The 22,469-nt window shown below is 40.8% G+C and overlaps 1 protein-coding gene across 2 annotated transcripts in view; it reads right to left on the bottom strand.

Annotated features, from left to right (window-relative positions):
- LOC140210491 (11-beta-hydroxysteroid dehydrogenase type 2-like) overlaps window positions 1-22,469 on the bottom strand; it is a 75,115-nt gene that overhangs the window by 11,117 nt on the left and 41,529 nt on the right. The window contains exons 2-3 of one of the 2 annotated variants that reach the window (XM_072279482.1): window positions 18,130-18,342; window positions 11,246-11,431 (exon numbers count right to left, since the gene is read on the bottom strand). In XM_072279482.1, coding sequence (XP_072135583.1) covers window positions 11,246-11,431; window positions 18,130-18,342 — 399 coding nt within the window. The remainder of the gene's footprint in view (window positions 1-11,245; window positions 11,432-18,129; window positions 18,343-22,469) is intronic. The other variant, XM_072279483.1, reaches the window with a different exon arrangement.

Raw genomic sequence — 22,469 nt, 5'->3', positions numbered from 1 at the left:
AGGATTGCAACAGTGACTGTTGCGGGGTGGAAATATAGGAGCTAGGTGATGAATGGGTGTTTCTTTAAGACCAAGGTAACAAATGTATTTGTGTCATAAACAAAAATCAGGTGACAGCACGTTTAAAACACGTCATCATGTGGAAAGACTGCCAGTCCACCCAAAGCAAGGAACAAGGTATTAATGAGCAATAAGTGATCCTGATATTTCAGTGAAACCAAACGATAAACATTTCTGAAGGAAATGTAGCTAAAGTGGGGCAGGAATGGAATGGGATTGCTCAAATGGGACCTGGAATGAGCCGAGTGGCTTTTTTTGTGCCCTAATAAGAGAATGAGTGGGAGACAGAGAGACAGCGAGAGGATAAGGGAGAAGGATTGCTTACCCCATGAAAAAAAATGGGTATCACCCTTCCAAAATATTTTTTAGCGCTAACTAGGCCCTACCACTGGCTTGCGTGCATGTTGCTTCTGATCCAAATGCCTCCGTCATTCCTGATGGACCCTTTTTTATACTTATATAAGTATTGACAGGTCACATCCATTTAGTGTCTCAATGGACAGTAGATCTTTCTAACTTGGGAGTTACAGCAGAAACCAATAAAGAAAGACCCTGTCAGCTTTGAGCAGGTATATCTTCAACCTGCTCTGAATAGCAGTCTAGACAGATCTCCTGCAGGAGTGATGGGCGATGGAGGGCAGGGATGAAATAGTGGACAAACAAGAGACTGCAGACCCTGAATCGGGAGCAAAATTAAAACTAACCGCTGGAGGAAGTCCACTGTTTGAGCAACATCTGTTGAGGGAAAGAAAATGTTGGTGAATCAGGTCAAGGCCCTGCATCAGGATAAAGTTGTTTCCTGTGCATTTTGCACAAGTCTTGGGAGATCAGCCTGCATCTGTAATCACTTACTACCAAATTTTAGTTTCCAGGTATTATTGGAACGTGCCTTTGCAAACTTGTCATGCTGAAGTTATAGAGTTTTGCAAATATAGCAGTAAGGACAGGAAATGGAGAGGAGAGTGATGCCTACACCCTATAGTCCTCTAATCCCTCCTTACCCTGCATTACATTTATCTGCAACCCCACAGGAAACTATTTAACCAGTTGTTATACTCAGATGCATTGGTGTTAATTTGTTTTTCAGATGTCTTTTAAAATTGTTCATGGAACATTTCCATGGAGTTCTGCATTGCTATGTTCTATTAAGGCAGGGAAAGGATGGTAGGGTTAAGTTTTTTCAAATGTGCTAAGAAGAAAAGAGAGGGAAGAGTGGATTGGATCACTGAAAAATGATGCTGGAGAGGTAGTAATGGGACACAAAGAAATGGCAGATGAACTGAATAAGTATTTTGCATTTTCTAAATGAGAAGCAAATGCAGAAGTTCAAGGTGCAAAGGGACCTGGGTGTCCTGGAGCAGAATTCTCTAAAGGTTAACATGCAGATGAAGTCAGTAGTAAGGAAGGCAAATGCAATGTTAGCGTTCATTTGGTGAGGACTATTATAGAAAAGTAATGTGTAATGCTGCTGAGGCTTTATAAGGCTTAGTTCAAACCACACTTGGAATATCGAGAGCAGTTTTGAGCCTTGTACCTAAGAAAGGATGTGTTGGCACTGGAGAATTTCCAGAAGTCCACAAGAATGATTCCGTGAATGAAAGGGTTGATGTATAAGAAGTGTTTGATGTCCCTGGGCTTGTACTTTCTGGACCTTAGAACAATGGTGGGAGGGAATCTCACTGAAACCTTTTGAATACTAAAAGGCCTAGAAAGCATGGGTGTTGAGAGTATGTTTTCTGTAGTCGAGGACTCGAGGATCAGAGGGCACAGCTTCAGAATACAATGATGTCCCTTTAGAACAGAGATGACTGGTAATTTCTTCAGCCAGAGAATGACAAATCTGTGGAAATCATTGCTGCAGACAGCTCTGGAGGCCAACTCATTGAGTATATTTAAACCAGAGGTGGATAGGTTCTTAAATAGTCGAGGTGTCAAAAGTTATTCAGAGAAGGCAGGAGAAAGGGGTTGAGGAGGCAATAAATCAGCTGTGATGGAATGACAGAGCAGATACAAAGGGCTGAATGGCCTAATTCTGCTCCTATGTCTTATAGTTTTATATTCCCAATCATGTTGGGCATAGCTACCAGGGAGTTGGGCAAAGAGCTAAATTGCTGAACTTAAATTTCTCAAGAGTTTCATGGCCACTGAAATATAATTTTCTCTGATCCTCTACATATCCCTAATATTTCTGCTTCCGGGACATTTGTTATTCCTTCAGAAGAGAGCCAGCCCAGATCAAGCACAAATAGAATCAGCAAGGGATTAGGGTGGAGTCCGAGGCACTGCGACAGGCAATAGTCTCCCTTCTGAAACCTGATCATGCAGAGCTAATGTATATTTCTGGTCAATTATTCCTGGCAGTCTCCCAAAGACAGCATTTTGCTCTGGATATAAAAGTGCACTCAAGGAAGTCTGCATGCTATCAGTGTGATTTACTGGACTTTAGGGCAATCTGCCCCAAAAACATACCTTAGGAAGAATCACTCTTAGGAAGTACCAATATAAAAGCATACAAATTTGAGAATAAAGACATGCTAGTTAAATGGCTTCCATGGGCATGCTATTGACACAGAGCTAGTGTTGCAAGTCAAGGCCAGGCCCATCTTAACTTGTCATTTAAATTTCTCCCTCATTGGCAAGCTAAAAAAATTGGGATAAAGAAACGAATGAAAGGATGTCTAAGCCTTTCATTCATTTCTTTACAACGTAGGATTGATTTTCTTTCTAAATTCATTTGTAAATTCTGATCAGCATAATGAAAGATTTGATTGCATGATAGATTACTGCACTGCATACACATGCGGAGAAAATAGAACAATCTTCACAACATCAAGGATAACAGAATAGGTAGAGAAGACAGTTGAAAAGACATGCAGGGTGGTTTCCCTAATTAGCCAAGGTACAGAATAGAAGGGTAGGGATAATTTATACTGAAATAGTGCACTAAACTTGTCGGGACACAGTTTGAGTATAGCCTACATTTCTGGTCACTAGACTATAGGAAGGGCATGATTGCACTAAAGCAGTTGCGGAGTAAATTTGAGAGGATCTTGTCATGCCTGGAAAACTGTGCTTATGAGAGAAGATTGAACAGAATGGAGATTTTGTTTTGGAAAAGAGGGGGTTGAAGAGAAGGCTAACTGAAATGTATAAAATTGAGAAAAGACAAAGCATCCATTTCATTTAGAAGACACTTTTAAAAAAAAAACAGGAGTACAGATTTAAAGTTATTGACAGAAGGATTTAATTGGAGAATAGTATTTTTCCCTCCTGGAGAATGGTAGGCTACTGGAACACTGCAAGGACAGTAGAAACTGAAACCCTCTCTCCAAGAGATGGGTATTTTACAAAGAGGGTCAGGTTTTGATGATAAACTCCAAAACTTCCTTCACCTATGTCCTAAAGGACATTATTTCCCAAATCCACATTCTTGTAGAGTCAAGTGTACTTAGGGAACATGATATCTCGTGCAGTAAATCATATCTCAAGAATATCGACGTTGCATGTGTTGACCTATCTTCACATTTAGCATGTTATTGTTTCAAGGGGACATGCATGGAAGTCATTTTGTAAGAACAACAATTTTTTTTGCATCACGAAAGAAACTCATTATTTTTCTTTCATGCTCATCGCAGAAAGCTGTTTGAGAGTTCCCCCATTCATCTGCTAGTCAGTATAATAATTAAGCATCAATTGATCCAATTGCCATGGTTCAGAAGTCAAAATCAGATCATCATCCCTCTGCTTCTCTGTTTCCCCAACAGAGTGAGCAGATGAAGGAACACATACACATGGTGACCACATACACCAGTCAAAAATGGCATTTTACAAAAAGAATACAAGTACTGGCGACACATAAATTTCAACAGGGATACAAGAAATGTTGGAAAGCAAAGTTCAAGAATGCTTGTTAATACAGAGAGGCAAGGAAACAAACACACACACACACACACACACACACACACTTTATTGCATCCTGAATCCTGAAAATCAGTGTCACGATTTGCTTCCAGAATAGTCTTTTATCAGCATAAATTAACATTAAAAGATACTTTTTGATGTCCAGGCAATTAACTTTAACCATAACAACGATTGAGATGATGGCTACTTGGATTCAGAATTGGGTTGCCTATAGGAGACAGAGGATCATGGTCAATGGGTCTTCAGGGTGGTGTCTGTGACTAGTGCTGTTCTGCAGGGATCCATACTGGGATCTCTGCTGTTTGTAATATATAGAAATGACCTGGATGAAAATGTTAATGGGTGGGTTAGTAAGTTTGCAGGCAATACCAAAATTGGTGGTGTTGGAGATGGTGCAGAGGATTGTCAAAGGATACAGCAGGATATAGGTACAGCCAGAGAAACTGCAGACGGAGTTCAATCTGGCAAGTATGAGGTGCACACTTTGCAAGATCAAATGTAAAGGGACAGTATACTGCCAATGGTAAAACCCATAGCAAAGTGTATGAATAGAGGGACCTTGGGGTTCAAGTCTATAGGTCCCTAAAAGAGGCTGCACAGGTTGATAAGCTGGTAATGAAGACATATGGCATGCTTCTCTTTATTAGTTGTAGTACTGAGTTCAAGAGATGAGAAGTTTTATTGCAGCTCTTTAAAACTCTAGTTAGACTGCATCCAGAGTATTGAATTCACTTCAGGTGTCCCCAGTATAGGAAGGATGTGGAGACTTTCGAGGGGGTGCAAAAAGGTTAACTAGGAGGCTGCCTGGATTAGAGGGCATGTACTATGAGGAAAGGTTATACAAACTTGGGTTGTTTCCACTGGTGTGGATAAGCAGAGTGGACACCTGATTGAGGGCTATAAGATTATGAGATGCATAGACTAGACAGCCAGTATTTTTACCAATGGTCAAAGTGTCTAACACTAGAGGGCATTTACGGTGAGAGAGGGTGATTTCAAAGGAGATGTTCGGGAGAATTTTTTTTTAAAACAGAGAGCGGTGGGTGCCTGAAATCTGCTGCTAGGGTGGTAATGGAGGTAAATACGATGAAGACATTAAAGAGGCTCTTAGATAGGTACGTGGTTAAGCAGAAAATGGAAGCATGTGAACGTCATTTATGCAAAAGAGATTACCTTATTTAGGCATTTAACTACTGGTTTAATTAATGTGGCACACCATTGTGAGCAGGAAGATCTGCTTCCACACTACTGTTCTGTGTTTAATCAGAGTTTTACAACATTCTGTTACGAATTACTGACGAAAAGATTGAGGGCCTGAGATAGTTGCCAGGGATCATGGGAAAAAAATGAACTTGTAAGTGGAGAGGGCCTCTAGGAATATAACTAGGATAAAAATAAAAAAAGGCTAGGAAAGGAAAATTGAGAATTAGAGACATCTGGAGTCGTAGAACAAGAAGTGTGATTAACACTACATATGGGGGCTTAATGTAATATTCCAAGGGTAAAGCAATGATTCAATCCAATTAACAATCCAACTAGATTGGGCAATATTACATCTGCACTGCAGTTGTAAATTTTTCTCTATAAAATTAGTCTTTCTTTTGCCAAACAGAACAACTCAGACTGCACTTATCATTAATGGTATCATTCAGATTTAGGTTTCATACATTTTTTTTCTTTAGGAGGGATTTTACAACTGCGGCAAATTATACTGATACGTTGAGTTCACTACTTCAACTTTTTATGAGGCTTCATCTCAAAGACTGTTTAGAAACAGGAATTCTGAATTATTGCAAATTATGCATCCAGACCTCATATATCAGCTAGAACCGAAATAGCAACTTGCAACTTAAGAATGTGTTTAGAAATATTTTTTCACTTTCAGTGCCTAAAGAAATGGAGAACAACATCTGTACCCTTGTTATCTTAGATTTTCAGCCAGATTGATTTGCACCTTATAGGATTACAGCCTCTTAGGCATCTGTCAGTGCTAAGTTTTAAAAATAAAATGCAGGAACACTTGGAAACTACTTTCTACCAGTTATAATTGTAGGCTTTTCTGATGCTTCATTTTCCAAGATTTGCAAAATATAGATTTTTCAACACATTGTCAATGGTTGGACTAATAACTCTTGAAGGCTGTGACCCTTTATGACTCTGAGGAATTCAGCATTTTACAACTACAGTTAAATTAGTAAATCACATTTAGCAGATTTGAAGGTCATATTGTACCTCAATCTGCTCTACGGGGGCTTTTTGTTTTGCCCTCAATAATTTCATTTACTCACTATTAGTTTACTAACCATTTGCTTCTCCCATTTAAAAAAAATCTCTTCAGCAAATTAATGCAATGGATCTGCCAGACTGTCATATACTTTCTCTGCAGTCTGGAGAAATCTCAAGCTACAACCAAAAGAAATTCTCTGTAAATGGCTACCATCAGGAAGGAACTCAATACTTAATCAATCACAGACCAGACAAAATATTTTCTTTTCCTCACAGTACGATACCAATGACTGAGAAACCACACTGAGTTGGGAGATGCATGTCAAGTAGGTGATGTGCAATAGACCAACGTACAGTTTGTATGTGGGACTTCTGTCATAAAATGTTATTGCAACCAGAACCAAGGCATTCTGCTCAACTGAACTGACCTTGTACAAGGCATACATACAAAGTGCTTTCTTCTGTTCAGTGCATGATGGGAGGCAAAATAATTGGGCTTAAAATCAGTTGCGGTGACTGAGGGAAATGGGTAGAGAACTTAAAGGGACTAATAGAGATGATTCAAAGTCCTAGACCTCACGGACTTGTATCTACGTCACATTTTAAGTTGTTCTGAAGGAGGCCTCACATGTCAAGGGAAGTTCTACTTCTGCATCAATCATCTTTTCGAATCACATGTGCACACACAATGGAATTTTGCACAAGTGACATCCACTACATATGTCTAGATGCCTCTGTGTATGTAGCACCCAAAGTATGTTAGTGACTGTTTCAATCCATGCAGTGGCCTACTTGATAATGTCCTTCTTCAGGATTCAAGGCCTATAATTTTCTAGTTACGGTGCGCTATAGCACAGAAACAGGCCCTTCGGCCCATCTAGTCCATGTTGAACTGCTATTCCCACCTGGATCATAGCCCTCCATACCCTTGTACTTATCCAAATTTGTCTTAAATGTTGCAAACAAACTCGCATCCATCATTCCACACTCACACACCCTTTGAGTGAAGAAGTTCTGCCTGAGATTCTCTTTAAATATTTCACTTTTCATCTTTAATCTATGACCCCCAAATGCAGTAGAATAAGCCTGGTTGCATTTTCCCTGTCTATATCCCCCATAATAACGTACACTTCTATCAATCACCCCCATTCTCCTACACTGAAGGGAGTAAAGTCATAGCCTATTCAACCTTTCCTCAAGACCCGGCAACGTCCTTGTAAATTTTCTCTGTACTTTTTCAATAACACTAAAATCTTTCCTGTAGGTAAGTGAAATTCAAATTTGGCCTCACCAACATCTTATACAACTTCAGCATAACACCCCAACTCTTGTATTCAATAATTTGATTCATAAAGGCCAAAGTACCAAAAGCTCTCCTTACAACCCTACCAACCTATGATGCCACTTCCAATGAATTATGGATCTGTATTCCCAGATCCCTTTGATTGACTGGATTTCTCAGTGCCCTACCGTTCACTGTGTATCTCCTACCCTACCTTGTCCTCCCAAAGTGTAACGCCTCGCCCTTCTCTGCATTTACCATTCTTCAGCCCATTTTCCATCTGGGGGAGATCCCATTACAAGTTTTGGGAATCTTCCTTGCTGTCCATTATGCACCTCCCCCCCTAAATCTTGGTGACCTCAAATTTGCTGAACTAGTTTACCACACTATCATCCAGATCATTAATATAGATGTCAAACAACAACAGACTCAGCACCAATACTTGCAGTTCACCACCAGTCACAGGCTTGCAGGAAGAGAGGCAATCATCCAGCGCCACTCTCTCGCTTCTCCCACTAAGCCAATGTTGAATCTTGCATGCCAAGTGACTGAACTTTCTGGGCCAGTCTCAAGATGAAGCAGTTCTGTTATATTGCTTTTACAATTCCTGAATCAGTTGTCTGGTGCCGTCGACTGATGCAACGCGGGAGAACAAGGAAGATCGCAAGCAGCGGGCTTGCTGTTGGCTGTGTGCCCAGAGGCACAGAACTCGGAAAAAGCGATGCAACAGACTTTCAACATCATAAATCGGTGAGTTGTTTTGTTATGTCTCCCCTCTTGCTGTGAAATGGGGACACCTCTTTTTCCCTTATTAGGGGGAGAGAGAGAGCCTGTGGTATGTCAAATCACCAGGTGAACGAGTAGTCTCTGGGGTACTGCAAGTCTGTGTCTTTATTGATGCTTTTCTGCACGCTTGAGTGCTCGCTTGGGGGGTGCCGTTGCTTTTTTGCTGGGGGGGGGTCATTGCTTTGCTGCTGCTTGTACATGGGGGGAGTTGGGGGGGCTTTGGTGTTCTAACATTTAACTGTTGTTCATTCTTTGGGGCACTCCTTTGTCCTTGTGGATGTTTGCGAAGAAAAAGAATTTCAAGATGTATATTGTATACATTTCTCTGACATTAAATGTACCTTTTGAAAACCTATTGAAATACTAGTCCTGTTCTTAGTCATATCAATGCTATTTAATTTCCCATGAATAATATTTTAGAGGAGAAAGGTAATTAGTAATAATTAACTTAATTTTGCTTTGAAAACTATTAAAAATGAAATTTCACATATGGAACAAATAAACTTTTACAGACCCTTAGTAATTCTGACGTTCACATTAGGACAGAAAATGCCATCTATAAATTAGTTACATATGGAATCGTTACTCTTGCCCCGCGGAAACAACTCCCAGACAATTGTAATTCATTATCGTTCAGCACAAAAGGTTTATTCATTAGTTAGTATGTTGAGATAGTTCAACATTGATTGCTTACAGAAGTAGCTCGGAAAGTACGTTATGGAAAATTCAATTCTACTAATCTACAGCTTTAAGTACAATTTCATTACATTGCCTCAGCACGCCAGATATTCCATTTGCATCATTGTTCTGAATGTCTAAACTATGCATCTGGCTCAATACACTATTGTTAGCAATACATCACGATGATCTGGAACTGAAACAAAATGTATAGTTGCTTGCTTCTGTTAATTAAACATTATTTATTAAATAAACCTCCTGCAAAGTTAAATCTTGTGACATGGGGGACAGCAGAGCTTCACTTCCAGATGAGCTCAATGCCTTCTTCGCTCACTTTGACCACCAGAACAGGGGGGAACTATCATGCCTCCCAATGATTCTTTGGTCTCAGAATCTGAAGATGATGTGCCTTCAAGAGAGTGAATCCAAGGAAAGGATCCGGTCCGGACGGAGTACTGAAGACCTGTGCTGGCTGGTGTGTTTACGGATATCTTCAACCCCTCGCTCTGGCAGTGTGTGTACCCACCTGCTTCAAGCAGGCTTCAATTGTACCGGTGCCCAAGAAAAGCGTGGTAACCAGCCTCAATGAGTGGCACTTACATTTACTGTGATGGAGTGTTTTGAGAGGCTGGTGTTGAATCATACTAGCTCTTGTCTGAATAGCGACTTGGATCCGTTCCAATTTGCCACTGAAGCAACAAGTCTACAGATGATGCTATTTCGTTGGCTGGAACCCTGGAACATCTGGACAGCAAAGATGCATACTTCTGGATGCTCTTTATCAATTACATCTCAGCATTTAACACCATCGTCCCCTCAAAACTAATCAGTAAACTCCACGATCTGGGCCTCAATATTCTCTTGTGCAATTGGAGCCTGGATTTCCTCACTTGTAGACCCCAGTCAGTTCAGATTGGCAAAAACATCTCCTCCACAATCTCCATCAGTGATGTGGACTTAACCCCCTGCTCTACTCGCTTTATGCCTATGACTGTGTGGCCACGTACCATATACAAACTTGCCGATGACACCACTGTTGTGGGCTGTATCAAAGGTGGAAGGAGATTGAAAACTTGGCTGAGTGGTGGAATAACAACAACCTCTCACTCAATATCAAGAAGACCAAGGAACAGATTGTCAACTTCTGAAGAGGGAAACCAAAGGTCCATGAGCCAGTAATCGTCAGAGGATCAGAAGTGGAGGGGGTCAGTAACTAAATTCCTGGGTGTCACTGTCTCAGAGGACCTGACCTGGACCCGTTATATAAATATAATTGCAAAGAAAGCACGACAGTGCTTCTACTTCCTCAGGAGTCTGCAGTGGTTCGACATGTCATCGAAAATCTTGGCAAACTTCAATAGATCTGTGGTGGAAAGTGTGCAGACTGGCTGCAGTACAGCCTGGTATGGGAACACTAATGCCTTTGAGCGGAAATTCCTACAAAAGGTAGTGGATACGGCTCAGTAAATCACGGATAAGACCCTCTCAACCATTGAGAACATCTACATAAAACCTTGCCGTTGAAAAGAAGCATCCATCATCAAAGATCCTCACCGCCCAGGCCCCAGGACTCGCACCACCAGGTTCAAGAACAGTTACTACCCCTCGGCTATCAGGCTACTGAATAAAAGGTGATAACTACACTCATTTGAGGAATCTGTTATATTGTTATTTCATGCTCATTATATATTGTTATTTATTTATTACCTGCATTTTCCATATGTTTACAGTGTACAGTTCCTGATGTTTACAGATCCTCTTTACAGTTATTTTCTATAGATTTGCTAAGTATGCCCCATAAAAAGAATATCAAAGTTGCATGAGGTGGCGTGTATGTGCTCTGATAATAAATTTTATTTTGAACTTTACTTTGTGCTTTGAACTTTGATTATTGTAATGAATATTCACCCTGATGCAACATCAGTGAAGCTTCAGCACAGCAGCATTGGATTTTAATGTAGTCTACAAGTGACCGAACTTGTGAAAAACCTCAAGATACTTTGGAATTTAAAACAGTAAATCCAATTGTTGATGAGTACTGCCACCTTAAGAAATTTATTTCTATTTGTCTTCATTGTAGAACACTTATTTTGAGAAGAACATTGCAAAATAATGTATGAGTAGCTGTCAATTACTTCAAGCAGGGTCCCATCAATACCTCTACTCTATGTTCTTGACAGGGTGATCTATTCAGATAAGATGTAATTTCTTGTCTCAATAAGATCTTTCATATTGTTATTCTGATAATTTCCTGCAAGCCAATAGCATTCCATTACTATATAAAGAACATACCTGATGGACTAGAAAGATTAATTATCCTCCCTTTTGCTTGACGAATCAAAGGTAAAAATGTTTTAGTAACTTCAACTGCTCCCAGGAAATTGACGTTCATGCATTGCTGAAAATCATCTGTTGGAATGATTTCCGCATCACCAAAACAAGTTGTGATGCCTGCATTATTAACTAAAGCGTACAGTCCTACAGAAACAGAAAGCAAAAATTAGAATTCCAAAAAAATTCTTTGATGTTTTTGTTCTGCCATGGAATAAAAATTGGGTTTATTTGGTAGCATCTAATTTCTGTAACCTTCTCTTCCTCCTCTAAACCCGATTAGGTGTCAAGTTTCTTGAACACCAGAATCTTAATCACTCCACCTCTGGGACTTAGCCAACACCTTAAGCTCAGGAATTCCCTCCCTAAACTTTGTTTTTGTTAAGATAAACATGAGAAGAGCTGCAGATGCTGGAAATCCAAAGCAACACAACAACACTCTGAGTGCCGAAGAAGGGTCTCAGCCTGAGAACGCCGACTGTTTAGTCTTTTCCATAGATGCTGCCTGACCTGCTGATTTTCTCCAGCATTTTGTGTATTGCTTCTTAAAATATCCTGTTTGGCCAAGACTTTCCTGTTTACCCTGCGTACCTCAGACCTTAGGTACAACACTGAGTCATGTCATCTGCATAAGTTCACTGATGACTCAGCAATAGTTGGGTCTATAAAGGGAGCACGGGAGGATGAATACAAGGCCCTGGTGGAGGACTTGTCAACTGGTGGAAGTTGAATCATCTGCATCAGTAAGACAAAGGAGATGGTGATGGACTTTAGGAGGACTAGGCCTGCACTGCTCCCTGTTACTATTGATGTGAGGACGTGGATGTGGTGAGGACCTACAAGTACCTGGGGGTGCACCTGGATGACAGACTTGAGTGGAGCACCAACACAGAGGCTGTGTACAGAAAGGGCCAGAGTCGCCTCTACTTGCTGAGGAGACTGAGGTCCTTTGGAGTCTGCAGGCCTCTCCTTCACATGTTCTACCAGTCTGTTGTCACCAGTACAATCTCCTATGCGGTGGTATGCTGGGGCAATGGCATCAACACAGGTGATGCCAACAGGCTCAATAAACTGATTAGAAAGGCTGTCTCTGGAGTCAATCTGGACACACCGGAGGCTGTGGTAGAACAAAGGACCCTATGGAAAATCCTGACAATTCTGGACAATGTTTCTCACCCTCTGTATGCCACCTTGGCTGAACAGAGGAGCACTTTTAGTAATAGGCTAACGCAACTGCACTGCTCCAAAGACCACTATACGAGGTCATTCTTACTCTCAGCCATTAGGCTCTAAAATGAGTCAAACTATAGCCGGGGAAATGATTACCCTGTCCTGTTACACTGCTGAGGTAATTTTTTTAATTCTTTCTTACTTCTCTTCTAATATCTGTATATCTGTGCATTTGTAATGCTACTGTGAGACTGTGGTTTCCTTTGGGATCAATAAAGTATTTATCTATCTAGTCAGTTCACTTATGTTCTGTGGTTCAGTGTCAAATTCACGTTATCTAATATTACGAGGGGTGATTGATAAGTTCGTGGCCTAAGGTAGAAGGAGCCAATTTTTGGAAAACCTAGCATATTTATTTTTCCTACATTTACATACTTAGGCCAGTGGTCGTGGAGCATACAGATCCCTACTTTGTAGAAGTCGGGAAGTCTTGGACCTCCAGAAGTGGTCCACAGCAGGGGTGATTGATAAGTTCGTGGCCTAAGGTAGAAGGAGATGAGTTATTAACTTCAAGCTTTCTGCATTTTCACTCAAAGAGTTGAACTGCATGTGCATGTAATGAGAGCTGTAGAACTTATCTCCTTCTATGTTAGGCCACAAATTTATCAATCACCCCTGCTGTGGACCATTTCTACAAAGAAGGGATCTGTATGCTCCATGACTGCTGGACTAAGTGTGTAAATGTAGGAGGGGACTATGTTGAAAAATAAATGTGCTAGGTTTTCTAAAATTGACTCCTTCCACCTTAGGCCACAAACTGATCAATCACCCCTCGTATTTTTAAAGTAACGAGTATCTTTCAATAATGTGTTTCTTTATAAAGTTGCAGTATTTTAGTTGGAGTAAATGAGGAACAGGAGCAATGTGAGTCAAACCGTATTTCTGCATTTGCCCTTTGGCAACACTCACCTCAAGGGAAATTTGGATATTCACTTTTATGAATGTGCTAGCTACCTTTAAACTATAAAAGGCAGTTTTCTCACTGCAGTCCATACTTGATTAACAAATCAAATAAAATTCATACTGTAAAATACAGGATCACAAAAAGAAGCCTTGTTGAGATTGGCACAAAGGGATGCACACAGGAAATAAAGGAATAATTCTATCCACGGCCTCCTCTACTGTAAAGATGAAGCCACACTCAGGTTGGAGCCACAACACCTTATATTCCGTCTGGGTAGCCTCCAACCTGATGGCATGAACATTGACTTCTCTAACTTCCGCTAATGCCCCACCTCCCCCTTGTACCCCATCTGTTACTTATTTTTATACACACATTCTTTCTCTCACTCTCCTTTTTCTCCCTCTGTCCCTCTGAATATGCCCATCCTCTGGGTCCCCCCCCTTGTCTTTCTTCCCGGACCTCCTGTCCCATGATCCTCTCGTATCCCTTTTGCCAATCACCTGTCCAGCTCTTGGCTCCATCCCTCCCCCTCCTGTCTTCTCTTATCATTTTGGATCTCCCCCTCCCCCTCCAACTTTCAAATCTCTTACTCACTCTTCCTTCAGTTAGTCCTGACGAAGGGTCTCGGCCTGAAACGTCTACTGTACCACTTCCTAGAGATGCTGCCTGGCCTGCTGCGTTCACCAGCAACTTTTATGTGTGTTGAAAGGAATAATTGTATTAGTTTGTAAATGAAGCTCGGTGGAATTGTTTTCTGGAATGCAAAGGATCCAGTTAGATGTTCCCTGTGGAGCTTGACTGTTAACAATGTCTGGATATGACAGCAATGAGAGTGAAGTATCCACTGAGGGATTATTTCTACAGTTGTAGTGAAACTTTTCTTGCCATTTCAAAAGCATTTATGTACAATCCAAAACACAAATTACATTCAACTGGAGAGTTAAAGGTGTTTGAATTTATCCAGTTCATTGAGTATCCTTTCTTATTGGACATACTTTCAAAATCTGCAGGAACTCAAAAATCGTAGTGCCAAACAGCTGGTTCTGAAGATTCATATCAAAAGATATTAATTATTTTTGCATTGTAAATTAATTCTCCTCGGCTTTGGAATCTTATGGATATCATAGCAATGGAAAGGCAGATGAAATCACCCAATTAAAATTTTACTTGAACTTGGAAATTTATTTTCCTCAACGTAAGAGTACTAATATCATCAAAGCTGATGTCATTCCTACCTTTGAACTTAAGCAACAGCTGTGGAAGGTTCTGCTTAAAGCATTGACTACGAAAGTACGAGCGAAAAGGCATTGCACTGCTTATTCTTGTAAATATTTTGCATTATGAACAAAGTTCTTACTGATGTAAAAACAAATTTGGAATGGTTTTTAACTGCTACAAACAATGGAAGGAGTCTTTTGTAAACATTTTCAGAACTGTGCTCAATGTTAATGCTAAAGGAAGACAGACAGTATAAGTCACTAAACTTAATTAAGGGTAATGTCAGGTGCATATCATTAAGGTGCAATTGTATTGCAAGACTGTGCAGGTCACTATTAATTTACATACTAGTACTTATCCGCGTTATGTTTAAGCTTTGTTGCAATTCTTAAGATCAAAGAGAAAGAAGCTTTTATTAGTCACTGTACTCCAAAGTGGGACTTGTGGTGATTTTGTACTTTTAGATACTGTACAGGACCAATTTAGAGCTGAGAAGGTAGGTTAGAATTAAAATTAATAACTGGTTTGGTTTAAGCTTTGTGAATCCAGCAGTTCTAATCAAAAAGCTGAATGATAAAAAGTAGGAGGGTCTTTGCATCTTCAATCATGTAAAAACATCAGTTACTAATTTTCTTGAAGGATCCAGGTGTAAAATCCAGATTGTTAGAATTGCTATAAGAAGGATGTAACTCAGCTAGAGAGGCTGTAGCAAAGATTGAGAGGAACGCTGCCTGGACCAGATGTTCAGAGTTATAATGAGAGATTAGATAAATGGTAGCAATACACATAAAAGTTGCTGGTGAACGCAGCAGGCCAAGCAGCATCTCTAGGTCTACCTCTTCCTAGAGATGCTGCCTGGCCTGCTGTGTTCACCAGCAACTTTTATGTGTGTTGCTTGAAATTCCATCATCTGCAGATTTCCACGTGTTTGTGTTAGATAAATGGGGACTGTTTTCTACAGAGCGAAGGAGGGTGGGCGGTTTAAAATTATCAGGGCAACTTTTCCCAGGGAGGGAATAATAAGTAGAGGGCATAGGTACAAGGTGAGAGGGGGAAGATTTAAAAAGCGCGTGAGAGCTCATTTTTCCACACGGGGGTGGTGGGAGTATGAAATGAGCTGCCAGAGGAGCTGGTGAAAGCAGTTACAGTTACAATGTTTAAAGGTATTTAGACAGGGACATGGCTAGGAGGGATACAGACCAAATGAGATTGGTGTAGATAGGTAACTTGCTTGATGTGGATGATTTGGGCCAAATGGTTCAACTTGGTTGCATGAATATCTAGGAATATAAGAGGCATAAGAAGGGCAAATAGAAATATATTTATCCCACATTAGGGCATTAAAAACAAGAAGGAGGTAGAAGATTTAAGGAGAATATATTTTGCACAGAGAGTGGCTGATATTTGGAGTGGGCTGCTACAGGATGTGGTGAAATTAGATTCAATTATTATGTGAAACCCGACGCAGACTGGGGGACCGCTTCATCGAGCACTTCCGCTCCGTCCGCTAAAACAGACAGGATCTCCCAGTAGCCACCCACTTCAACTCTGCTTCCCACTCCCATTCAGATATGTCCATACATGGCCTCCTCTACTGCCATGATGAGGCTAAACTCAGGTTGGAGGAGCAACACCTCATATACCATCTGGGTAGTCTCCAGCCCCTTGGTATGAACATAGAATTCTCCAACTTCTGGTAATTCCCTCCCCCTCCCCCTCCCTTCCTCTATCCCTATGTCACTCTGCCCCCTCCCCCAGCTGCCTATCACCTCCCTCATGGTTCCACCTCCTTCTACTACCCACTGTGTTTTCCCCTATTCTTTCTTCACCTTTCCTGCCTATCACCTCCCTGCCTCCCTTCCCCCACCCCTTTATCTTTCCCCTTACTGGTTTTTCATCTGGAACCTAGCAGCCTTCTCCTTCCCACCCTCCCCCCACCTTCTTTATAGGGCCTCTGCCCCTTCCCCCTACAGTCCTGACAAAGGGTTCCGGCCCGAAACGTCGACCGATCTTTTCCACGGATGCTGCCCGACCTGCTGAGTTCCTCCAGCGTGTTGTGAGTGTTGCTTTGACCCCAGCATCTGCAGATTATTTTGTGTTTATGAAATGCTGGTGGAACGCAGCAGGCCAGGCAGCATCTATAGGAAGAGGTGCAGTCGACGTTTCGGGTCGAGGCCCTTAGTCAGGACTAACGGAAAGAAGAGATAGTAAGAGATTTGAAAGTGGGAAGGGGAGGGGGAGATCCGAAATGATAGGAGAAGACAGGAGGGGGAGGGATGGAGCCAAGAGCTGGATAGTTGATTGGCAAAAGGGATACAGAGCTGGGGAAGGGAGAGGATCATGGGATGGGAGGCCTAGGGAGAAAGAAAGGGGGAGGGGAGCACCAGAGGAAGATGGAGAGCAGGCAAGGAGTTAGTATGAGAGGGACAGAGAGAGAGAGAGAGAGAGAAGAAAGGAAAAAATAATAAATAAATAAATAGATAGATAAGGAATGGGGTAAGAAAGGAGGGAGGAGCATTAACGGAAGTTAGAGAAGTCAATGTTCATGCCTTCAGGTTGGCGGCTACCCAGGCGGAATATAAGGTGTTGTTCCTCCAACCTGAGTGTGGCTTCATCTTTACAGTAGAGGAGGCTGTGGATAGACATGTCAGAATGGGAATGGGATGTGGAATTAAAATGTGTGGCCACTGGGAGACCCTGCTTTCTCTGGCAGACAGAGCACAGGGCTGAAGCACCTCATACTGTACTGTATGACTCTATCATTTTCAAGATTAATAATTAGTTTATCGCTATTATACCTGTCTGACTTTAGCTATATACCATACTGTGAAAGCTAAAATGTTTGGGCAAATATTTCAAAGTCAAAGTAAATTTATTATTGAAGTGTGTTCATGTCACCTTGTATTAGCTATAGCTTCATCTTCTTGCAGGCATTTCAGCTGTTAGTATACCAAAAACTGACAGGCTGAACAATTGAACTTTCTTCCATCAACTACTAGACTACCAATGTTTGTTCTTCTGTTTTAATCTTTTTAGTTAAGGAAACAATGCTCCAAAAATAAAGGACTTCACGAGTACATTCCCTAGGTCAGAACTTTATCCTAAATGATGACATGATGCCTGAAGAAGGGTCTTGGTCCAAAGCATTAACTGTTTACTCTTTTCCACAGATGCTGCCTGGCCTGCTGAGTTCCTTCAGCATTTTATGTGTGTTGCTTGGATTTCCAACATCTGCAGATTTTCTCTTGTACATGTTATAGTGCCAATGTTACAGATTTTGCATGTGGCAATGGGTAATGTTAATTGTTATGCATGTTTACATCACCTGATGCGAAGTTATAACATTTCTTATTTGCAGTCATTGGCAGTAACCAATTGTTGTCCTTCAGAAGAACAGATTAATGTTTATTCTATTGCTATAGTATTAGTAACTTTGTGAACATTTCCAGGACCTTGAAATGAAACATGGTACACTGCAACATCGTTTACATACCTTTGTTTCCCAACTGCCTTTCAATTTTTTCCTTAACTTCTTGGACCATGGCCCGGTCTGTAACATCCATTTGAATTACTGAGAGTCGATCAGAACCAAAATGCCTGAGAGCCTGCGCTCCATCTCCCTCTTCATGAAGCACCATTGCAAACACCTGGAAGCCAAGAAGATGGAGGCGCTTGGCCAGACTGTGACCAAAGCCCGAGTCACAACCTAAACGTGAAAAGAAAAGACATTGGTGATAGGTTTGTTATTAGCAGATGTACGGCGATAGAGTGGTTTGCATGTGGAACATTGCAAACATGAGTATGTCAATGTCGTACAAAGGGAAAGGCAGCAACAAACGCAGAATGCAAGGTTACAATTACAAAGGACGTGTGGTGCAGGTAGACAATGAGGTGCAGGATGCCATGCTGAAGTTGACTGTGAGATCTTCTTCATGATGGGGGGGGGGGCGCAAAGAAGAGAGAATGACCGGAGCGAGGGGGGTCTTCGATTATGTTGGCTCCTTTCCCCGGGCAGCAGAAAGTGCAGACAGAGTTAGTAGAGGGATGGCCGGATTCTGTGACAGACAATGCAATTAAGTAGGGGTAAGTAATTATTCAAATGTTAATACAATGGAAAAAAAAAGTAGTCTCTTAGTTATTTTTGTTCTGTCCTGCTTATAAATTTAATGCTGCCTGTAAAGAGGCAAAAATATAAATGTCCACAATACAAGAAACAAATATGTTTATGAGCACTGTTCCCTCTGAGCTGCGCCGGTGTGCGGCCACATAGTAACTGAAATGCTCCCACGCACATAGCCTTTGATGCCGTGCAGCTGAAATTTTCTTTTATATAATGTTAATGTAATTTTGAAATTATTAGCATTAATTGTCAATGATGTTTTAGAATATCTGGCATCCCTTTGTAAATTATTTCAGAAAAGCTCTTTGAATACAATTGAAGCACTGCAGTATGCAAAAACAAAAATTAACAAGTTACGGTCAGAGTATCTAGGCGATAATGTTTATTGGAGTGACAGAGTGAGAGATCTGCTTGCGTTTATAAGTTCTGATATTGATACTGTGCCTATTATTTGATTCATTCAGCACGTATTCTCTCACGGTGGTGTCTGAAAAGAGGAGGCTGTCCAAGTTGCATGCCATCTTGGACAACGTCTCCCATCCACTACGTAATGTACTGGGTGGGCACAGGAGTACATTCAGCCAGAGACTCATTCCACCGAGATGCAACACAGAGCGTCATAGGAAGTCATTCCTGCCTGTGACCATCAAACTTTACAGCTCCTCCCTTGGAGGGTCAGACACCCTGAGCCGATAGGCTGGTCCTGGACTTATTTCATAACTTACTGGCATAATTTACATAGTACTATTTAACTATTTATGGTTCTATTACTATTTATTATTTATGGTGCAACTGTAATGAAAACCAATTTCCCCCGGGATCAATAAAGTATGACTATGACTATGTATGTAATCACTTGGTTAATAGATTTCCTGATGATGAGCCTATAGAACTGCAAGCTTTTGACCCTGTTGCTATTGAAAACACAACCAATTTTGAATTTGGAAAAGAGAATTTTGTGTGACTGACAAAAAATACTCAGCTACTACCACAACTATGATGGAAATGTTGCCTCAAAAATATTGGTCATTGTGATATAGTGTGATTTCAAATTTGTCGTTTCTGAGAAAGTTAAGACTGGTTCAATTAAGACGTTTACTGCTATGTTGAAGTCTGTGCTTAGAAATGAAGAACTTGAAGAACTGTCAATTTTCGTTGCATCATTGGAGCATTTCAAGCTTCTAGTGCTGACTGCGAACATGAATTCAGTCTTATGAATTCAATCAAATGTAAATCCAGGTAGAAGTGGAACCTTTGGATAACCTAATGATGATTAAAATGCATCTTTCATCTGGATGTGAAATGAATCGGGGCAGTGCTCATAGACAAAGGGTCTGTAATAAAGACAGAGTAGAAAATGTTTATGAAATGTGAAAGATTTTCTTTGTTCTGTATTTCATTATACCCTTCAATTAATAAATAAAATCAAAAGTATGTGATTTTTCAAAATATTCATGTTACAAAAAAACATTTTGCAGTTTTCAGGCCGTGTAAGTACTTCCTGCTCAGGACAATGGTTCATATGCAGTTGTGTTAAAAAAAATTGAGGGTATGTTGCTTATGAGCCTCTCAAGAACTGCTTATCTGAGACCAAATTCCATTATATTTCCAATACATCCAACACAGATGGCTTAATGGGTCCTCCTTAGAAATACTTAAAGCTCTTGGTCTTCAATATAGAATGAATTAATCTGTCAAAGAATCAGAGAGATGGCAAGAAAGCAGGTGTCCTAAATAATTAAACTCTAAAAGTGAGATAAAAAATTACAAAAAAAGAAATCAACTTGGCTCGTAGACCTTCAAGTCAGATGGCCGCTGATACAAAGCTTTGACATAGTAATGAGGGAGGATTGGTAAGCTTAATATGGTTGGGTCTTATCCATTCTAGATCAAATGCCTTTTGAAATATCACATAATTTGGATGAACAGGGAATCAAATAGCTGTTAAAGCTCGGACGTAGAATCATTTGATGATCATAAAGCAGAGAGTAATGGGGAATTGACTTTTAAACCGGAAGGAAGTTTGCATTTGTAGGAATCCTAAAACAAATTAATGCTTTAGATGCTAGAAATCCAAATAATACAGAGCAGCACTGAAATACTCAACTAGTTCGACAGCATCAATGGAGGCAAAAACAGAGAGATAATTTCAGGTTAATGACCCTTTGCCAGAAATGTTAGAGTAAATGAGATTTAAGATGCAGAGCAAGGACTTGGAGAGGTGATGGAGTTGAGTGAAATATGGTAGACAAGGTATATGTGAATAGAAAAAGGTGGGGCTATAGGAGATGCAAAGAGAGAACAAATAAATGTAGAATTATCAGCTAATCAGAAAAGTATGAGAAGATAATATGTGAGATTGAAATACTGGAATTGCAGGTGATTTTAAATTGTTGAACTCAAATTTAAGGCTCGGAGAATGATAGAGGCATATAAAATTGTGAGGGGTATAGATCGGGTAAATGCAAGCAGGATTTTTCCACTGAGGTTGAGTGAGACTAGCTCTAGAGGCCGTGCATTAAGGGAGTTCAAGGGGAACATGAGGGGGAGCTTCTTCACTTGGAATATGTTGAGTGTGTAAGGAGCTGCCCGTGGAAGTAGTGAGTTTAAAAACGCAAACACGAGGAAATCTGCAGCTGCTGGAATTTCAAGCAACGCACATAAAAGTTGCTGGTGACTTCTCTAACTTCCGCTAATGCCCCACCTCCCCCTCGTACCCCATCCGTTATTTATTTATATACACACATTCTTTCTCTCTCTTTCCTTTTTCTCCCTCTGTCCCTCTGAATATACCCCTTGCCCATCCTCTGGGTTTTTCCCCCCTCCCCTTTTCTTTCTCCCCAGACCTCCTGTCCCATGATCCTCTCATATCCCTTTTGCCAATCACCTGTCCAGCTCTTGGCTCCATCCCTCCCTCTCCTGTCTTCTCCTATCATTTTGGATCTCCCCCTCCCTCCCCCACTTTCAAATCTCTTATTAGCTCTTCTTTCAGTTAGTCCTGACGAAGGGTCTCGGCCCGAAACGTGGACTGTACCTCTTCCTAGAGATGTTGCCTGGCCTGCTGCGTTCACCAGCAACTTTTATGTGTGTTGCGTGGAAGTAGTGAATGCAGATTTGATTGCAACATTTGACAAGTTTGGATAAGTACATGGATGACTGTGGTCCAGGTGCAGCTCAACAGGACTAGGCAGAATCGTCGTTCTGCATGGACTAAATTGACCATAGGGCCTGTTTCTCTGCTGTAGTGCTCTATGACTTTAGAAAGCTGTAGCGTGTTTGTCACAAGATGCATTGCATTGAATTCATTCGCACATTGTCAGAAGTCGAAGACAGAGATCAGAGTAGGAGTGTGCTATGATATTTAACTCCAAAATATTGAACTAATTGCAAGAAAAAGATGGGAGCTCAAGAGAAGAGGTCTTAGTTTCAGTTTTACTTGAAGCGAAGCACTTACGTATGACATGGCGGCATAATAATGTATGTCATTGACGTACTTTTATATATAACCCACAATGTATTATGTATTCAACAAAGAATACTTAAACAAACAATATATTACTCAAATATTACTGAAATATTAAATACACAACAGTGTCATGTTTGTGGATTGAAAAGAGGAAAGTTCTGAAAACTGATTTCTCTACATTTGAGGTTGCTTTTAACCTCCACTTGTGTCCTGAACATTGGTATAAGAGCCAAAGTCATCCGTGCCT

Source organism: Mobula birostris, chromosome 15, assembly GCF_030028105.1.
Source record: "Mobula birostris isolate sMobBir1 chromosome 15, sMobBir1.hap1, whole genome shotgun sequence".
NCBI classification, from domain to species: domain Eukaryota; kingdom Metazoa; phylum Chordata; class Chondrichthyes; order Myliobatiformes; family Myliobatidae; genus Mobula; species Mobula birostris.
The sequence above is the reverse complement of the archived record's forward strand: the minus strand, read 5'-3'. Positions and strand labels throughout refer to the sequence as shown.